Genomic DNA, 21,302 nt, shown 5'->3' on the forward strand with positions numbered 1-21,302 from the left:
TCAAGGTCAGATTTTAATGCTGACCACCAGTGCACAATTAGTCCATTGATGAAATGTATTAAATGATGATTTTTAGCAACATACGTATAAAATCGCAAAAACTAAACTACAACTAAAATTGTATTTATTAAAAAAAAATACTGTGAAATATTATTGCAATTTAAATAACTTTTCTATTTGAACATATTTTAAAATGTAATTTATTCATGTGAGGGTTAAAGCTGAATACTCCAGTCTTCAGTGTCACATGATCCTTCAGAAAACATTCTAATATGCTGATTTGCAACTCAAGAAACATTTATTGTTATTATTATTGTTATTATTATTAATGTTGAAAACAGCTGTGCTGCTTAATACTTTTGTGGAAAAATGGCATTTATTTGAAATAGTTTTTTTTGTAAAATTATAAATGCCTTTATTGTCCCTTTTGATCAATTTAATGTTTAGATACAGTACAGTCCAAAAGTTTGGAACCACTAAGATTTTTAATGTTTTTAAAAGAAGTTTCGTCTGCTCACCAAAGCTACATTTATTTAATTAAAAATACAGTAAAAAACAGTAATATTGTGAAATATTATTACAATTTAAAATAACTGTGTACTATTTAAATATATTTGACAAAGTAATTTATTCCTGTGATGCAAAGCTGAATTTTCAGCATCGTTACTCCAGTCTTCAGTGTCACATGATCCTTCAGAAATCATTCTAATATGCTGATCTGCTGCTCAAGAAACATTTAATGTGTACAATTGTACAAAATATTTGTGTACAATATTTTTTTTCAGGATTATTTGATGAATAGAAAGTTCAAAAGAACTGTGTTTATCTTAAATCTAATCTTTTGTAACGTTATAAATGTCTTTACTGCCACTTTTGATTGATTTAATGCATCCTTGCTGAATAAAAGTATTCATTTCTTTAATTTCTTTTCAAAAAAAATAAAAATAAAAATTCTTACTGACCCCAAACTTTTGAACGGTAGTGTATAATGCTACAGAAGCTTTGTATTTCAGATAAATGCTGTTCTTTTGAACTTTCTATTCATCAAGGAATCCTGAAAAAAAAAAGTACACAACTGTTTTCAACATTGAAAATAATCATAAATGTTTATTGAGCAGCAGATCAGCATATTAGAATGATTTCTGAAGGATCATGTGACACTGAAGACTGGAGTAACGATGCTGAAAATTCAGCTTTGCCATCACAGGAATAAATTACTTTGTCAAATATATTCAAATAGAAAACAGTTATTTTAAATTGTAATAATATTTCACAATATTACAGTTTTTTACTGTATTTTTAATTAAATAAATGTAGCCTTGGTGAGCAGACGAAACTTCTTTGAAAAACATTAAAAATCTTAGTGGTCCAAACTTTTGGACTGTACTGTATGTTTAAAAAAAATGTTATGTTAATTTTTGATTATTTTGGATATTTTCGTTAAAATTATATGCCATTACAAAACAAACTAAAATTTATGAATATGATTACAAAAATATTGATTCAACTTAAACAACATTTTCATAAAGACAAAAACTATGACTAAAGTGATCACAGGCTACAGTCTTACATTCATATTGAAACATTTTGCTTTACTGCTGTTCATTTTCCTCACTCACAGTTCAAACACTTATACGCATGATGATGATATAAAATTATGCGATTGTTATCCGAGCTGATAATACTTTACATGGTTCATAATCAAATAACACTGGTTCTTCATCAGAAAAATAAATGAACACAGTAAATCTGCTACACTTTCCCTCCAGTGGAGGGCACATATGTTCTGTAGTTTTATGGTCTTCATCAATCCCCGAGTTCACGTGTCAGTTAATGAAAGTACTTCTAGAGCAGCGCCTGTTCCAGGTCTGTCAGGATTGATTCAGCTCTCCGATATTTATAATTCAGTAAACGAGAAAACTGTACCCATATATTTTTACACACAATATCTTTCTTCGTGGCATTTCCTAATTACATTTCTTTCCCATGACAGATCTGCAAATCAATATTCTCTTTCGCTATAGAAGAAAAAAATACTGTGAAATTTCAGACAAGAGGACGTGATTACAATTATTGTGACCTGACTGCAAAATATTAGCGGTGTGAATCGTCACCGGTCTGATGATTAGATTCGATTCGATTCGACGATGCATCATGATGCATTGCATCCTCAATTTTCAATATTACTGCACATGGCTACATTTTCGTCAATGAATAAACAGTCAGATATATGATCTCCCCTTTTATTATATCTGCTCCAAGAATGTAGAAGAATGTAGCAAACATCAAACAAAACTTAAAGCATTAGTTCACTTCAGAATTTAAATGTCCTGATAATTTACTCACCCCCATGTCATCCTAGATGTTTGTCTTTCTTTCTTCAGTCAAAAAGAAATTAAGGTTTTTGAGGAAAACATTCCAGGATTTTTCTCCATATAGTGGACTTCAACAGGTTGAAGGTCCAAATGTCAGTTTCAGTGCAGCTTCAAAGGGCTCTACATGATCCCAGACGAGGAATAAGAGTCTTATCTAGAGAAACGATCGGCCATTTTCTAAAATAAATAAAAATGTATATACTTTTTATCCATAAAGGCTCATCTTTCACTGCTCTGTGATGCGCCACGCATTACGTAATCATGTTGGAAAGATCACGCGTGACATAGGCAGAAGTACCACAGTAGGGCGAACTCCATTTCATTTTCTTCTCTAACTTCAAAATCGTCTGACATTGTTGTTTTACCTTTTTTGTAAGGGTGTTTGACTTAGTCTTTGCATGTTCGCTTTGTAAACACTTTTGCTCTGTACTTTCGCATTCATCACGCGTGACCTTTCCAACATGATTACGTAATGCGTGGCGCATCGCAGAGGTAGTGCAAGATGAGCATTTGTGGTTAAAAAGTATATATATATATATATATATATATATATATATATATATATATATTTTTTTTTTTTTTTTTTTTTAAGAAATGGCAGATCGTTTCACTAGATAAGACTCTTATTCCTCATCTGGGATCATGTAGCGCTCTTTGAAGCAGCACTGAAACTGACATTTGGACCTTCAACCCGTTGGTAACTGCTGAAGTCCACTATATGGAGAAAAATCCTGGAATGTTTTCCTCAAAAACCTTCATTTCTTTTCGACTGATGAAAGACATAATCATCTTGGATGACATGGGGGTGAGTAAATGATCTGAAGTGAACTAAAATAGTAGGTGCATTTTTTATTACTCGGTTTTGTGTTTCGCCTCCCTCCGCCAGTTTATGCTAGAGCAAGAAGCGCGTAAGCGATGATATAATATATAATCGTAATATAGTGGTTTAAGGTCTATTGCTGCATCGATGCAGAAACACCCACATCTGATGCATCGTAGAAATGGTTAATTTCAACAACCCTACAATATATACATTTAAAAAATGTTCATACAAAGCCCTCAACGAACCGAAAGACCTGTCTGGATCAACCTGGCATACGTATACTGTAGCTGATGTGAGTCATTTGGTCAAAGTCACGCAGAAATGCAGTGAATGATATGAGATGTGCATGTAGTACAGAGCTGAGAGGTAGGGCTGGGCGATATATCGCATGCGATTGTCAGGCGCATTTCGTCAGTAAAGCCGGTACCCTGATTACCGCTAAATCGCCATCACCTGCTTTCAAATGGAGCGCATTTAATAGACAGAGCCGTAGTTCACTGACAAGCTACGCAATATCGCATTCATTATCGAAGGCGATTCATCTGCGATATGAACGCGATATTGCGTAGCTTGTCAGTGACCTACGGCTCTGTTTATTAAATGCCGCTCCATTTGAAAGCAGGTGATGGCGATTTAGCGGTAATCAGGGTACCGGCTTTACTGACGAAATGCGCCTGACAATCGCATGCGATATATCGCCCAGCCCTACTGAGAGGTGAGATGTGATTGGATAAGCACTCCAGAGAACTTACGTGGTATGTGCGAGGTCCTGAGGTCTTTCCGCTGCCTCTGGGAACACGGGATGAGGAGGCTCTCCGATCGGCATGCAGCCCAGAGATTTACTGATGGCGTGGCTGAGCTTCTTTGCTGGAGACTTCTGTAAAGCGAGCGGGGGAAAAAAATACTAAACATAACCAAAACATACTCTGAAAAAAATCGAATGGAATCCAATTATATGTAGTTTGGTGGCATAAAAGGGGAATTAATGAATTTTGATCTGTACATAAGTCGCAGACTTCCCATGTGAAGCTGGAGCTTTTTACATAATTTAATGTAGAATAATATATTTTATAAATTTCATTTAAAGTTAATGAAAAATTCTCTTTGATTGAGCAAAATCCTTGTTCTGTGGTTAGAAAAAAAACTTAGTCGAGGTGGTAAGAATGAGGGGGGTGGGGGGGACTCTTATAATTGGATTTGGGAGGCAGTGCGAATCGTTTCCCAAGCTGTAATTTCCAGCAGTGTGACTGAGCTTTGGAACAACGCTTGAGTATTAAAAATGTAATCAATATATAACTCACTCGCTGAAGAACATGACCCCCTTCGACATCCTGAATTAGAGAAGAATGACGTTTAACAGGAAACTAAATACTTGCTGCTCATCCAGCCCTGATTCATGGCCAAACAATTTTGCTATGAACGTGTACACTACCATTTGGCAGTCAGTAACATTTTTTTAAAAGAAATGTGTACTTTTTGTCAGTAAGGATATTTATAATGTTACAAAAGATTTATATTTCAAATAAATACTGTTCTTTTGAACTTTCTATTCATCAAAGGATCCTGAAAATAAATGTATCACTGTATCCACAAAAACATTAAGCAGTACAACTGATTTCAACATTAATAAATGTTTCTTGAGCAGCAAATCAGCATATCAGAATGATTTCTGAAGGATCATGTGACACTGAAGACTGGAGTAATGATGCTGAAAATTCAGCTTTGATCACAGAAATAAATTACATTTTATAATATATTTAGACAGAAAACAGTTCTTTTAAATTGTACTGTTTTTACTGTATGTTTAATCATATTAATGTAAGCTTGGTGAGACTAATGCTGCGTCCAAAATCGCATACTCTCTTGAAGTAATTACTTCATGACAACTAAAAAAGTGTGTTTTATATAGTATGAATGTCTGTAATATGAATGTAATCCAGACATACTACATCCACCATGTTGTCATTATCATGTGACCTACAGTTGTGTCGCTTCACTGCCATTCACAAATCCTCTCCAGTGGCCTCATGGGATATTAAAGTGTTGATCGTATGCACACTTCAGAATCTCAGCGGAAGTAGTAGGTCATCCGGGTACTTTTTTTTTGCGTACATATGAGTACTGTGAATTCGGACATACAGTGGGTACGGAAAGTATTCAGACCCCCTTAAATTTTTCACTCTTTGTTATATTGCAGCCATTTGCTAAAATCATTTAAGTTCATTTTTTTTTCCTCATTAATGTACACACAGCACCCCATATTGACAGAAAAACACAGAATTGTTGACATTTTTGCAGATTTATTAAAAAAGAAAAACTGAAATATCACATGGTCCTAAGTATTCAGACCCTTTGCTCAGTATTTAGTAGAAGCACCCTTTTGATCTAATACAACCATGAGTCTTTTTGGGAAAGATGCAACAAGTTTTTCACACCTGGATTTGGGGATCCTCTGCCATTCCTCCTTGCAGATCCTCTCCAGTTCTGTCAGGCTGGATGGTAAATGTTGGTGGACAGCCATTTTTAGGTCTCTCCAGAGATGCTCAATTGGGTTTAAGTCAGAGCTCTGGCTGGGCCATTCAAGAACAGTCATGGAGTTGTTGTGAAGCCACTCCTTCATTATTTTAGCTGTGTGCTTAGGGTCATTGTCTTGTTGGAAGGTAAACCTTCGGCCCAGTCTGAGGTCCTGGAGAAGGTTTTCGTCCAGGATATCCCTGTACTTGGCCGCATTCATCTTTCCCTAGATTGCAACCAGTCGTCCTGTCCCTGCAGCTGAAAAACACCCCCACAGCATGATGCTGCCACCACCATGCTTCACTGTTGGGACTGTATTGGACAGGTGATGAGCAGTGCCTGGTTTTCTCCACACATACCGCTTAGAATTAAGGCCAAAAAGTTCTATCTTGGTCTCATCAGACCAGAGAATCTTATTTCTCACCATCTTGGCAAACTCCATGCGGGCTTTCATGTGTCTTGCACTGAGGAGAGGCTTCCGTCGGGCCACTCTGCCATAAAGCCCCGACTGGTGGAGGGCTGCAGTGATGGTTGACTTTCTACAACTTTCTCCCATCTCCCGACTGCATCTCTGGAGCTCAGCCACAGTGATCTTTGGGTTCTTCTTTACCTCTCTCACCAAGGCTCTTCTCCCCCGATAGCTCAGTTTGGCCGGACGGCCAGCTCTAGGAAGGGTTCTGGTCGTCCCAAACGTCTTCCATTTAAGGATTATGGAGGCCACTGTGCTCTTATGAACCTTAAGTGCAGCAGAAATGTTTTTGTAACCTTGGCCAGATCTGTGCCTTGCCACAATTCTGTCTCTGAGCTCTTCAGGTAGTTCCTTTGACCTCATGATTCTCATTTGCTCTGACATGCACTGTGAGCTGTAAGGTCTTATATAGACAGGTGTGTGGCTTTCCTAATCAAGTCCAATCAGTATAATCAAACACAGCTGGACTCAAATGAAGGTGTAGAACCATCTCAAGGATGATCAGAAGATATGGACAGCACCTGAGTTAAATATATGAGTGTCACAGCAAAGGGTCTGAATACTTAGGACCATGTGATATTTCAGTTTTTCTTTTTTAATAAATCTGCAAAAATGTCAACAATTCTGTGTTTTTCTGTCAATATGGGGTGCTGTGTGTACATTAATGAGGAAAAAAAATGAACTTAAATGATTTTAGCAAATGGCTGCAATATAACAAAGAGTGAAAAATTTAAGGGGGTCTGAATACTTTCCATACCCACTGTACTTCTTTTCTCATATACTGTTTTTCCCCCACTATATAGTACGCAAGTACGCAATTTCGGAAGCAGCCTAAGACACTACTTTCAAAAACATTTAAAAAAAAAAAGTCTTACTAATCCCAATTTTATGAATGGTTGTATAAATTATGTTCATCTAGTCTCTTTGTGCAGTTAAAAAATACCTGTGCTTTAGACAACGTCAGTGAGTGTAAAGCTTGATATCTTACAGGAATAGACTTTATACTTTATATCACGCAATTCTGACTTTATATCACGCAATTCTGACTTTATATCGCGCAATTCTGACTTTATATCACGCAATTCTGACTTTATATCACGCAATTCTGACTTTATATCTCGCAATTCTGACTTTATATCTCACAATTCTGACTTTATATCTCACAATTCTGACTTTATATCACGCAATTCTGACTTTATATCTCGCAATTCTGACTTTATATCTCACAATTCTGACTTTATATCACGCAATTCTGACTTTATATCTCACAATTCTGACTTTATATCTCACAATTCTGACTTTATATCACGCAATTCTGACTTTATATCACGCAATTCTGACTTTATATCACGCAATTCTGACTTTATATCACGCAATTCTGACTTTATATCACGCAATTCTGACTTTATATCTCGCAATTCTGACTTTATATCGTGCAATTCTGACTTTATATCTCGCAATTCTGACTTTATATCACGCAATTCTGACTGTATATCACGCAATTCTGACTTTATATCTCACAATTCTGAGAAAAAAAGTCAGAATTGTTAGAAATAAACTCGCAATTGCAAGAAAAAAGTTGTGTGAGATAAAAAAAATTAAAATTGGGAGATAAAAAGTCTCATTTACCTTTTTTATTTTTTTATTTCATGGCAGAAATAAGCTTCCATAATGTTGAAGTATAATTGAGAGCTTCTGTGATTAATGACTTCAATTTTGGTCTATTCCTCTAGCAAAACCACTTTACACTTTGAATATAGAGTATTATAATTACGTACCATTTATGGAATGTTTATTGTAACTTTAAAGCAATATAAATCACCAACCACTTTCATTATAAGCTTGGTTATTCTGCATAACTTCTCTTTTTTTGTGTTTTTCATGGAAGAAAGAAAATAATACAGGTTTGGATTGACATGAGGTTGAGTAACGATGGCTGAATTTCCATATTTAGGTGAACTAACCCTCGAAAGTGACGGTACGTACCCATGAGGAGTGCTCCTTCATCTGGTGCTGGTTGCTATGGGGACCGCTGGCATGACCGCGCCAGAAGCAGCTCTGACAAAGCTGGTAGCCATGGCACTGCTGGCAGCGGTACCGGAAACCCATCATGCTCTCACTCCGGCAGTACGAACATTCCACTGGATGGAAGACTGTGGGACGGCAGCACAAAGGCTTTCAGGCATACCTTGCAAACCTTGTTTTAGCCATAATTTGTGAGTGAGGAGTCCAGACGTAGTGGGCGATGGGAAATAAGTCATTAAAAACCCACATACAATCCAGTCGCAGCACGTACCATTCTCTACATTAGCGAGTCGGTGCATGAGAGGTAGCCATACGAGGTACTGCGGGGGTGGATCTGCCATCAATACATCCAAAAACGTATTCAGCAAGATCTTCTTCTGGCGAAGCACAGATAAGACACTCTCAGTGAAAGCCTCTAAGACTTCCAGACAGGTTTTAAAGGGACTCTTGCTGTTATTTGAAGCAGATTAGTGTACTCACCTGCTGAGGGAAGCATGTTCTCACAGAGTGCTCGGTGTAGCCAAACGAAGGCCCCTCGAACACTGCCGTCGGGAGCTTCAGCACTTCCCTCAGGAACTGGTCAAATTTGGCATAGACCATCACCCCATTGGAGTCTGATATTTGGGAAAATATATCTGAAAGAGAAAGAAGTGATTTTAAGTTATGCTATGTTGTAGATTAATATTTATAACCATTCAAAAAAATGAATGAAATCTGTGAAAGGGAAAAATGCATTATTATTTCACTAAAAAAATCCCACACTAAAGATAATATGATGAAACAGCACTTTTGTACTGGTGTAATTTCATCAGACGATGCACACCATTCTCAACAAAACTGCATATACAGCTAAAATAACTTGTGGGATGAAAAAAAATCATCTTTTTTTTACTTTAGATTAGAGATAAGATGCCTTTTAATAACTTTAATGAGTATTCAGTGAACATTTAAAGGGATAGTTCACCCAAAAATGAAAATTCTGTCATCATTTATTCACCCTCAAGTTGTTTCAGAGTTTCTTTCTTCTGTTGAACACAAAAGAAGATATTTTGAAGAATGTCTGTAACCAAACAGTTGACTTCCATAGTATTTCTCCCATACTATGAACTGAACAACTGTTTGGTTACCCACATTCTTCAAAATACCTTCTTTTGTGTTCAGCAGAAGAAAGAAACTCAAACAACTTGAGGGTGAATAAATGATGACAGAATTTACATTTTTGGATGAACTATCCCTTTAAATTCTTTTAGGAATGTAATTTTGAGTTCAGTACACATTATGTACAGAAGGGGGAGCCAAACTCTCAGTGAAGCGTCTTGCATAAAAGCCCTTGTGTATTATTTTAAATTAAAAGTTTGTGTATACGCCTCCAAAATAGACTTATTTCATATCAAATAACATTTTATGAGCTTACAGTCTTTAAAAATGGAGTAATACTGAGAAAGAAGTGCAGCAGTTTAGTAAAAAGAAGAGTGCAAAATGACTACTTAAATACATTCAATACTAATCAATAACAGTTTAGCATTGTACAGCAGATGAACTCCAGAAAAAAATCCATAGTGTCTTTGTAAAATTACTGTTGAATAGCTGTATAAAAGGCATGATACTCACAACGTAATTTGTCCAGTATTTTACCGCCACACATTGTAGCTAGCATTGCCTTCATAGCAAACACTGTGAGTTTCCCATGGCCTTCGCTGAAACACAAACACATTATCAGAAGACGTTCTGGTATAACAATTCAAAACCACTGAGTTCTTTAAATTCCAGTCAATGTTTAGACTACAGCAATCGTCGTACTCTTTATATCCAATCTTTTGGAAAAATGTGTGCAAACAGAACATGTTTGATGTTAATAGAAATATTTGACCAGGCCCACAACCCCACAGCCAAACACCTTTTCTCTGATTTTGGGGAATTCTGGTAAGTCCAGTGTTGGGAAGTAAGTAACCTAACTGAAAGTAGCAATGTTACAAACTTAACTACATTTTTCTTTACTTTTGCAGCAGTTTAGCTGTTTTTGTTTACTTTTATCCAACAGGTAGAAGTGTAGCATGACAAAAAATCTACATCGCCCTTTTTGTCACCATGCGCAGACAGCTCTACAACCACCAAGCAAGTAGCTCTAGTTCATTTGTAGTGTTGGAAAGTCTGATTCATTTCATTGAACTGGTTCGTTTAAATGATTCATGTAAATGAACTGGTTCAAAAACGACTCACCAATTCATTTGAGTCCATGATTTTTTTTTTTTTTTTTTTTTAATTTACTCTTTTGTCACTGTTTTTTGACTTTTATTAGATGTTAGTTGTGTAACATTTTATTTAAAATGTAATGCTGTTGACCCTGATCGAGATTGCTTTTGAGCAGATCAGTACTTATTAATGATTCACAATATAACGGCACCATATCAGTTTTCAGCTGATTTTATTTATTTATTTTTTTAATTTTGCAATATCGGCTGATATTTGATATTTACTTGTGCATGCTTATTTCCCTTATTGTTACATTAAAGAGTACCTTTGCTGTCATCATAACAGTCATCCACCACTTAAAGTTATTCTTTAAAAACATTAATAATTTAATAACACTGTTAAATGTAATCTTACAAATGTGAAAATTATTATGTAAATATCAATTTTTCATTTGTACATTGTAATGCTGTGAAGTACTTTTGTACATTATAATGACATTATAATATAACATTACACATTTGATATTTTCAATTTTATTGTTTTATTTTTATTTGTTAGTGGAGAGAGCCCCTCACATGACAAAAATAAGATATTGTGGTCACAGATTAAGAATTCCACAATTTATTAATCGGTTTCCTCATTTTAGTCGGCTCCATGATTTAGTCAGATCTACGATTTAAAGGTGCAGTAAGAGATTTCTTAGAAACGCTACTGAAAGTGGATCAGTGTTGACTGATGAATTTGCACATGGTTTGTCTTAAAGTATATTTAAAACACCACATAGACATATAAACAACATTTTTAATGTTGACTTTAAAGGTGCCCTAGAATTAAAAATTGAATTTATCTTGGCATAATCAAATAACAAGAGTTCAGTATATGGAAATGACATACAGTGAGTCTCAAACTCCATTGTTTCCTCCTTCTTATATAAATCTCATTTGTTTAAAAGACCTCCGAAGAACAGGCGAATCTCAACATAACACTGACTGTTACGTAACAGTCGGGATCATTAATATGTACTCCCCCAATATTTGCATATGCCAGCTCATGTTCAAGGCATTACACAAGGGCAGCCAGTATTAACGTCTGGATCTGTGCACAGCTGAATCATCAGACTAGGTAAGCAAGCAAGAACAATAGCGAAAAATGGCAGATGGAGCAATAATAACTGACATGATCCATGATAACATGATATTTTTAGTGATATTTGTAAACTGTCTTTCTAAATGTTTCGTTAGCATGTTGCTAATGTACTGTTAAATGTGGTTAAAGTTACCATCGTTTATTACTGTATTCACGGAGACAAGAGTCGTCGCTATTTTCATTATTAAACACTTGCAGTCTGTATAATTCATAAACACAACTTCATTCTTTATAAATCTCTCCAACAGTGTGTAATGTTAGCTTTAGCCACGGATCACAGCCTCAAATTCATTCAGAATCAAATGTAAACAATATAACAGTATACAATACTCACATGATCTGATGCATGCATGCAGTATGCATGACGAACACTTTGTAAAAATCCATTTTGAGGGTTATATTAGCTGTGTAAGCTTTGTTTATGCACTGTTTAAGGCAAGCGCGAGCTCCAGGGGTGGAGAGCGCGCAATTTAAAGGGACCGCAACCTGAATCGGCGCATTTCTAATTATGCTCCAAAATAGGCAATCTATGGGGTATTTTGAGCTGAAACTTCACAGACACATTCAGGGGACACCTTAGACTTATATTACATCTTGTAAAAAAACATTCGATGGCACCTTTAACTAAAATTAAGGAATGAATTATTGCAATCGGGCCACGATTTAACTAAAATGATTGCAATATCTGTGTGCTGAAATCCAGATCGAATTAATTCCTATTGAAACTGAATTTCATCTGTGAAAATTCACTGAACAAAGAAATTACATGTGACCGGACCTTGTAAATCTGGCCAAAATGAGGTGCAGTATCTTAGTGAGCAACAAAATTAAGTCGTCTACCTTTTGGAACAGCCTTCACCTCGGAAGTGTGTAACCGATGCCATAAAATACTGCCTCCGTAGACAGCTCCCTATGTTTTGGAACAGAGCATATGCCTTCCAAACACTCACTCTTGTCACGATGCATATGACTCATAGTCCATCAGGTTTGCAGGGACATACTGCCACAAGGGACCCCCTGAGAGAAAAACAAATCTCCCTCGCTAAGAACACACCTGTCATAAGTGGCCACAATAAAGTTCAGCAGCAGGCCGATGGACTGCTCCACGTTTATCTGGTGGGTGGTGGGCAACCGCTTGTTGAGCTGGTAGAAGATGGAGGACAAAATGGTCTCCAGGCGTGACACATTAATCTCTGCGTTGTGGTCTAACGTGCTCAACCCATTGTCACGGAAAGCTTCGATCATGTTCCACACGTCCACCAGGTGAACTACGACAGGAAAAGTATACAAAATAAATGTAAATGATATATAACCAAAGTGACACAAAAATACACAAAATGGCATTTCAAGGTAAAAGCATGAAAACAGGACTTACGGTTGCATCGTTTCTGAACAAATCGCAGCTTACACGCCGTCCTGTATGTTGAGAGGCGAATAACATCAAAGTTTTGTGCCCCTGGTGAAAATGACATGCATCAGTATTATCACCTTCAGAAGTCCCTTGTTCGCCTCAAAATTAAAATTCTGACATTATTTACTCATCCTCATGTTTTTCCAAACCGCATGACTTTCTTTCTTTCATGGAACACAAAAATAAATAAGGTGAACAGGGATCCAGGCTGTCAAGCTCCAAAAAAAAGTCACATTAGTCAATTTTTGGCAAAAATAAAAGGGTACCGATAGCCTTGTGGGCAGCGCTCCCACATTCAATTCCGACGTCCTTTGCCAATCCCGACCCCACTCTCCATCCTGTGCTTTCCTGTCTGGTCTCTTGAAAACGTGCACAATCTAATTTTCAAGCGAACTGAAAATTGTGATCTTTTATGTCTCCATAATGTTAAAATACAGCAATGACTGCCTACTATCAAGATAAAATGATCATTGTGCCACATGCCGTTCCTTTCCTTTAAAGCGTTGTGCTTTCGCTCCTCCTTAAAAGCCTAAACTTAACATCCAAATCAGTTGAATCATGTAGCGTAACATGCAGGACATGCGCATTAAACTGCGAAAGATACTGATCCCCACACACATAACATGGATGAGCAAAGTATACTTGAGGTTTCAGGCGCACACCTAAACGGTCAAATATACACAAAAAAAAGTCAAAATGTCCATCTTGGCGAGTATTTACATAACAGTCGGTTATGGCTTAAGTGAATAAACAGTTGGGAAAGAAATCGGATGCGTATAATTATATTAGATCCATGCATTCGGCCTTAAAGCCTAATGCAAATACTTGCAAAATCACTCACTGCTCTTGACTGAATAACTTTAGTAGTTTTAATAAGAATCAATGTAAATTTAATTCATACAGTGAGGACTATGCAGTGTTTTAAAGTTTAACTCAGAGTTTAATGACTATTTTGAAAACTGGTTGTTTAATGCAATACTGTGTTTTAAATTGTGCAAGTAGATTGTTCCAGTCTGGATATTCTCTATAGTACATCTCAAAATTGGAAAGATCACGATTCAGATTGTGGATTTTGGGAAGATCGCCCACCCCTACACTGAGAGTCCTATCCAGTAAAGGCGTAAAAAAGGCCAAAAAATATAACTTAAAAAAAGATCTATTGTCTATGGTCAATAGTGTATCGATGTATGACACAAAAAACACTTTTAAACCAAGCAGCTTTCTATGGAAGCTTGTTTCCGCCACTAAATAAAAAAATAAAATAAGGTAAATGCGACTTTTTATCTCACAATGACTTTTTTTCCCCTAACAACTGCGAGTTTGCATCTCACAATTCTGACTTTTTTTTAGAATTTCTTAGTTATAAAGTCAGAAATGCGAGATTTCTGACATTTTTTTCTAAGAAATTCTGAGTTTATATCTCACAATTCTGACTTTTTTTCTCAGAATTTATAACAGGTTATAACATGCAATTGAGACAGTCAGTCTTTTCCCCACTCACAATTGGACATTAAAATACACAATTGCGTGTTTATATCTCACAATTCTGACTATAACTCGCAATTCTGACTTTATATCATGCAATTCTGACTTTATAACTCTCAATTGTGAGATATAAACTCATTAATTCAAGAAAAAAGTCAGAATTGTGAGATAAATAGTGGAAATTACCTTTTTTTTTATTTTTTTTTTTTTTCATGGCAGAAACAAGCTTTCATAGCTTTCTGTTGGTCAGTGAGTGTGAGCAAAATCTGCATGAAGAACCTTTTTTTGCCCTAAAACTATTGGTCTCAGAGATTCCTATTGAAATGACTGGATTTCGCTCATAAAAACAGAGAAACTGTGAATGTGACCGCACCTTAAAACTCTCATTAAAGTGGTCCACCTTTTGTGCTCCACAGAAGAGAAAATGTCATACAGCTTTGAAACTAAATGAGGGTGAGTAAGGGAGCATTCACACTTGACAGGTTTGGTTTGATTAAAACAAACTTCGGTTCACAAAAACCGAACACTCGTCCGCACCGAACAATCAGACCAACACCCATGAAAAGATGGGAGTCAGGTCCGCTTTCAAACCAACTCCAGTGTGGTTCCACTAAATGCCAGAATTTTATTTTTGGGAGAACTAGCCCTTCAGAAATGTGTATTCTACGATATGCACAAAAATACTCTCATATTTTGTGAATATATACAGTAAAGCAGCTATGTAACATTTGTACTGCATAGTTTCACTTGGTCCATCAACCTGGTTCTGGTGTTTTCTCAAAATCAGTTTTGCCTTCCAACCAGAGACGCTAGATTGTGTCAGTCTATTGCCCCGTGGCAGTGAAGGGTGAATAGGATTCGACAAGGCCTCTGTGTATATGTGTGTGTGGTGCGTTGTGTTGTGCAGGAAATGTTGTTAACTCTGAAAGCAACTCACTCATCTCCATGAAGAGCTGTCTCTTCTCCACCATGGACTTGCTGCTTTTACTTCCCTCTTCAATCATTCTGCACAACACAAAAGTCCATTTAATACCACAGCTTAACCACGGCCTCATTACGAACACAAAACTCACTATCTATCCATCTATCCATCTATCTATCTATCTATCTATCTATCTATCTATCTATCAGGGGTGTAAACTGACGGTTTGTTACGTACCTCGGTTTTTAAGTCACGGTTCGGTACGGTACGGTTCAGTACAGCAGAGGGAGAAAACTAAACAAAATTGCTTTTTTTTTTTTTAATTAAACAGTTTACTGAACAAAATGTGTCTCTGTCTTTAAATGAATTTAATTATAATTAAACGTTTCTTGAGGATAAAAAATGATCTCTGCTAATGCTGTAAACCATATAGGGAGCTCTTACTTGCACATTACTATAATAATAAAGGTTCAGAGCCCAAACTATTAGCTTAAATTCAATTGCTATCTATTTATTATAATAATTAACACTCAAATAACAAATTGTATGCAAACTGCACATAAGTTAGTTTTTGCATTAACTTCTTAATCTAATTATAAAATTATGTTTTCACTCCAATTCGTTGTTCAAATTTAATCATTTTTACACAGTGGCTGTCATTTTCATGATAGATTTATTTAAACATACATTAAATAATCAAGACATCACTAACAAGTTAAGTAAAATATAATAAATATATAGGCTAATATAGTGCGAAAGAGTTCATTTCTCTGGCAAACTAACAAGCTGTGGACTCATCTGAGGTAAATGCTACACGAGTGTTTACAAGCTGTTTTATTGACGTCTTTCCACCGTTAAAACACTGATTGAGCGATCACACGAGATATTAAACGTTTCAGTAAGTTGTACTGTATCTTTCAACATACCTTCAGATGTTCATTCATATGTATTCTGTAACTAGTATTTAAAGAGAAACAGATGATCGCGTTTACTCGCGCTCCGCGCTGCCACTTAAAATGAGGCGCCTGTACAGTGATCTGTCACGCGCACATTAAAGACAAAGTCCCTTTAAGACAAGTCATTTCACTCGGCGGCCATCTTGAAATGCCTCTCGGGCATCCTGGGCATCATGCAATCTCTTTGAATGGGGAAACATCAAATTCTCCAAAACTGTTCGCCAACCTTACTTTTAAATTTCATATTTGAAATCACCAATGAAATCTAACAACAACCGGCTCATAAATTTGGTTTCTAAACGCTCGAATCATGACAAAAAAAAATATTTTTCAGGCTGGATCAAGCTAATGCGCATGCGCAGACCTAAATGCGCGTCTCTTCGGAGGCGCGCGTCTGACTGTTTCTATAGAAACCGGAGATTCTAACGGCCGCTGAAGTGACGCGATGACTTTACCAGTCGGCGATTGGCTCTTATTTAGAAGGCGGGGCTTATTCCGCCATATTGCGCGTTACACTTTCTCCCATTCAAAACAATACGAGTGACAAGTCTTGTGTTATTCTATAGTCTTTGTTAAAGAGCAGCGAAAATGGCATTTTTTGTTTGAATTTCGTGATAAAATGGACAGAATTTGAAAGATGACAGTTCGAAAGTAACAAAACGCGAAGCTTATTGCAATTAATGGTGGTTAATGGTGGTTAGGCTACAACGCTGCATTGGTCGTGTAGATAGTGATGTTCGGTTCTTGAACGAACCGTTCTTTTGAGCCGGCTGAAACCGGTTCTCAGGAAGTAACCGGTTGAGCCGGTTCACTAATCGAACTGAATCGAATTTTAGTTCCGGATTGATGACGCAAGACGCACAAGTCGAAGTAGCACGTCCGACTTAAAAAGAACCGATTGAGCCGGTTCAACCAACTGTCAAAGTTTGCCAAGGATTAGAGAGGACTCAAAAAGGACCGAATGATCCGGTGTGGTGCCAAATACCAACCCCTGCCAAATTATTACCCCCCTAGTATTGGTAGGTATAGGATTAGATGTGGGGGAGTTGAAATTCGGCACAACACCGGTTCAACTAGCTGTCGAGTTTTGCAAAGGATTACCGAGGAGTCTGATGAGTGAGTTGACGGTACCATGCAAGCCTGAGGCACATACTAGAAATATGTGCCTATGAAAGGCAATAATCAGCAATATTCTTTCACACAAATAACTTTTTATTTTAATGTTTCAATATGCATTGACACAAATTACTTTGTTTAAACGTTTCATTGATTTTTGGCTTTTTGAACCGGTTCATTGAGCCAAAATGTCCGAAAAGAACCGGTTCGCGGAAATGAATTGGACTTTGCATCACTACGTGTAGATCCAGTGGGACAGGGCTGGGCAGGGCGCGTGCGGTACACCATGAGAGTATTGCGGTACAAACCGTGGGATGGTGTATTGTGGTTTTTCGGTTCAGTTTGAATATCGTAACACCCCTACTACCTACCTATCTATCTATCTATCTATCTATATTCCACATTTCTTCACTAAATAGACTTTCAGAACCCGCTTTAGTGAATGTGATTTCACCAAGTACAACATGTTCCTGGATCGACATCTTTGTTGATCCTGGAACAACATTCTAATCAACCAATCAGATTTGAGAGACAAGTTTACAGTTTATGTCAAGTTTAGGCTTACAACTTCTACATCAGTGTTATTCACCCATCATTCCCCTATGATTTAGGGATAAGTTATGGGTAAAGTTAGGTTTAGGGCCAGGGACTGAGTTTTTTTAGACTAAATTTTTGGATAGGAATGTTGATCCAGGAACATGTCTTACTTGGCAAAATCACGGTGAAAACACATGGAAACTTCTGAACACTAGTACTCACCTGTCAGGTTGGCTGGGACTTAGATAAGGTGATGCAAAGGAATCAGGAAGCTCCTACATAAGGAAAAACATTTTTATGTTGACATCTGGGGGAAATACCCCTCCCCCCAATCCAACCCACACACAAATACAAAAATAAACCCTGGAATAAATCCCCCGTTCACGAAAGGGCATTTGAGTTCTCTTACTCTATGCAAGTGCTGATTATGTATGACAATAAAGTCGGCACAGGCTGCATCCTGTGAGCTAATGAAACAAGAGCCGCTAAGGAGCCACTTTAGTGACAGGCAGAGAACACATCATAGAGGCATGAAGGAACAATTCTTACTATAATGACTGTGAAAAAGGATAACATTATTATATTATAGATTAGCATTTGCTGTGAGAAACAAGAGCTGCTATAAAGAACAACTTAATGACAGTGTTTATACTGTGTGTGTGTAGACTTGTGTAATTGTAGTTCTTACATCATCAACATGAAGCCTTACATCAGCTGTCAAGTCACATTTACTCGCTTTTTCCATAAGTGGAAAGTTTTTTTTTTTTTAAATTTAACTGACTCAAATCTTTTGAATCATTTCACCAAGAACATTTGATCTCATTTATTCACTACTTCAGTGATCATTTCTGCAGGTTACAAGTTGTTTGAGTGATTCATTCGCTCAACAGTTCACAACCTTCTGTAAACAAGACTTTTTATATTTAAAAAAAAAAATGTGCATGTCTAATCTAGAAAGAGAGTGTTTAAATATAACATTTCTCAAAATGCAGATTTAAACTGAAATCATGTGATTCATTCAGTTCATCTACGATCAAAATGATTCATAACAAAATGTCTCGCCCTGTTCAGTTGCGAGTCTTGTTCAGACTGAATTCAGAAGAGCATATTTCTATTTTTTATTTACTCTTACTATTTCTGCCAAATCTTTATCTATCATATATTTATATGAATTCAGATAAACTGACGTGTTTGTTTAGTAGGGATGTAATGATTCGCTCAACTCACGATTCACGTACTGGTTTCAAGATTCGATTTTCTCACGTTTTTTTAACAAAATTAGATTTTAATGAGAAAGTGTCTTTTTATTATTTCTCAGACAAAACGCTGCATATTTCTTCGTGAAACTGAAATATCTTTATAACAAAACTGAATTGAAATTTTAAAATAATTCCTAAATCAAATAAATAAATAATACTAATAAACAAAATCTCTTAATATGAGTACATGAACAAGATGTTTATTTGCTCTATTACAGGCTGAACTATCTGTAGCCATTAAAAATTAGAGGCAACCACTGCATTTTAATCATGATGCCAAAAAAGATGCAGTTTTTAATTTAATTAGATTGTATAATTTTTAACATTGAAGCAAAAACACAATATTCAGACTTTAGCTTTGTAAAATTATGCTACATAAAACTTCATAACAGCAGACGGGCTGCATGAGAATGCAAATTCACTGTCCCAAAACGCACTAGTGTAAACAGGGCCTAATTGATTTTCACAGGACATCGTGTAATACTATTGGCTCTCAGTCATTAAAGTCGGCATGAAACGGAAGTTGCGATAGTCTTGTGATGTATATCTGAGCGAACCGGTGTCATGAGAAATCGAGTCCCCTCCAGGAATCAGGTCTCCTTTAGGACCCAGGTGGTAATGCCTGATCAAAAGTTGTTATCGCGATGTCTTGATTAATTATATAGTATGGTATAGTTTTATTTAATGCCATGTCAGCATCTGTAGCTCTTGACTAATTATAATCTTTTTCACTATTGTATGATGTTTATTATATTAAGTGCACAAACAAAATTCTTGAAATATAAAATAAATGCCAATGTATTGCATAATAAAACTGGAAACATAACCATGCCTAAAAATGTATTTTTTATAAGGATAAGGATTGTTGCAACATACTGTGTTCTATTCACATATGTTAGCAATTCAATTCCGATTTCGATTCGATATCGATTATTTTGGATGTAGTATATCAGTTACAGTAGGCCTACATGGCAAATTTGCTGTAAACTACATATGGGAGTCAGTTGGTACTACATTATTATAATATTGAAGGTTAAAATTAACTTATTTACAAACACTTAAATTATACTCAATTATGTTTTTTTATAATAAATAACATAATCATTACATAACCATATGTTTACTCCAATTTCGCTTTTTTTAAATATAAACATTTAAATTGTGGCGGTCATAACTAATTTATTCAAACATGCACTGAATATTGAAGAACATTAAAAATTATATGAATATGTAGTGGTGCTTATATTTATCAGAATGCTGCTCTCTAGAGTTCATTTTTCTAGCTGACTAATGAGTTTATGGTCACTGAATATGTTTTTCTGAGGTGAATGTGACATTGTTTACAAGCTGTTTTACTGACGTCTTTCCGAGGTTGAAACACTGAGCAATTACACGAGACATGATACTGATTTCGGTAAGTTGTACTGTATCTTTTAACATACCTTCAGATGTTCATTCATGTTTATTTTGTGCTGTAACTGGTATTAAAGCGGTGGAGAGGATGTTCACGCTGCCGCTTCTCTGAGGCGCTACAACGATCTGTCACATCACATTAAACGGTGCCAAAACGGTATTTATTTTTTGAATCTCATAATAAGATGGACGTCATTTGAAATCTGAGACTTTGCTTCATATCAAAAGTAACAAAGATTATTGCGATTTATTGGATGGGAGGCGCAGGCGCGCTTCATATTCTGTTCATTCATCAACTGAAAACAGACAAGACTAATCGATTCTTGGGATTAAAAGGGTTAGTTCACCCAAAAATGAAAATAATGTCATTAATTACTCACCCTCATGTCGTTCCACACCCGTAAGACCTCCGTTCATCTTCAGAACACAAATTAAGATATTGTAGTTGAAATCCGATAGCTCCGTGAGGCTTTCATAGGGAGCAATGGACACTTCCTCTCTTAAGATCCATAAATGTACTAAAAACATTTAAATCAGTTCATGTGAGTACAGTGGTTCAATATTAATATTATAAAGCGTCGAGAATATTTTTGGAGCACCAAAAAACCCAAAATAATGACTTATTTAGGTCATGGCCGATTTGGCAAAACACTGCTTC

The 21,302-nt window shown here is 36.3% G+C and overlaps 1 protein-coding gene across 11 annotated transcripts in view; it reads right to left on the minus strand.

The window, feature by feature from the left end:
* The window catches only part of dtnbb (dystrobrevin, beta b), a 69,715-nt gene that overhangs the window by 45,230 nt on the left and 3,183 nt on the right, over positions 1-21,302 (minus strand). For 10 of the 11 annotated variants that reach the window (XR_007185084.1, XM_048192276.1, XM_048192277.1 and 7 more), the window contains exons 2-10: positions 18,195-18,247; positions 15,379-15,446; positions 12,921-13,001; positions 12,600-12,813; positions 9,818-9,903; positions 8,687-8,841; positions 8,478-8,583; positions 8,168-8,334; positions 3,951-4,075 (exon numbers count right to left, since the gene is read on the minus strand). Coding sequence is in view for 10 of the 11 variants with exons in the window: in XM_048192276.1 (XP_048048233.1) it covers positions 3,951-4,075; positions 8,168-8,334; positions 8,478-8,583; positions 8,687-8,841; positions 9,818-9,903; positions 12,600-12,813; positions 12,921-13,001; positions 15,379-15,445 (1,001 nt within the window). In the remaining variant the exon portion in view is untranslated. The remainder of the gene's footprint in view (positions 1-3,950; positions 4,076-8,167; positions 8,335-8,477; positions 8,584-8,686; positions 8,842-9,817; positions 9,904-12,599; positions 12,814-12,920; positions 13,002-15,378; positions 15,447-18,194; positions 18,248-21,302) is intronic. The other variant, XM_048192274.1, reaches the window with a different exon arrangement.

Source organism: Megalobrama amblycephala, linkage group LG5 (assembly GCF_018812025.1).
Source record: "Megalobrama amblycephala isolate DHTTF-2021 linkage group LG5, ASM1881202v1, whole genome shotgun sequence".
In the NCBI taxonomy this organism is placed as follows: Eukaryota; Metazoa; Chordata; class Actinopteri; order Cypriniformes; family Xenocyprididae; genus Megalobrama; species Megalobrama amblycephala.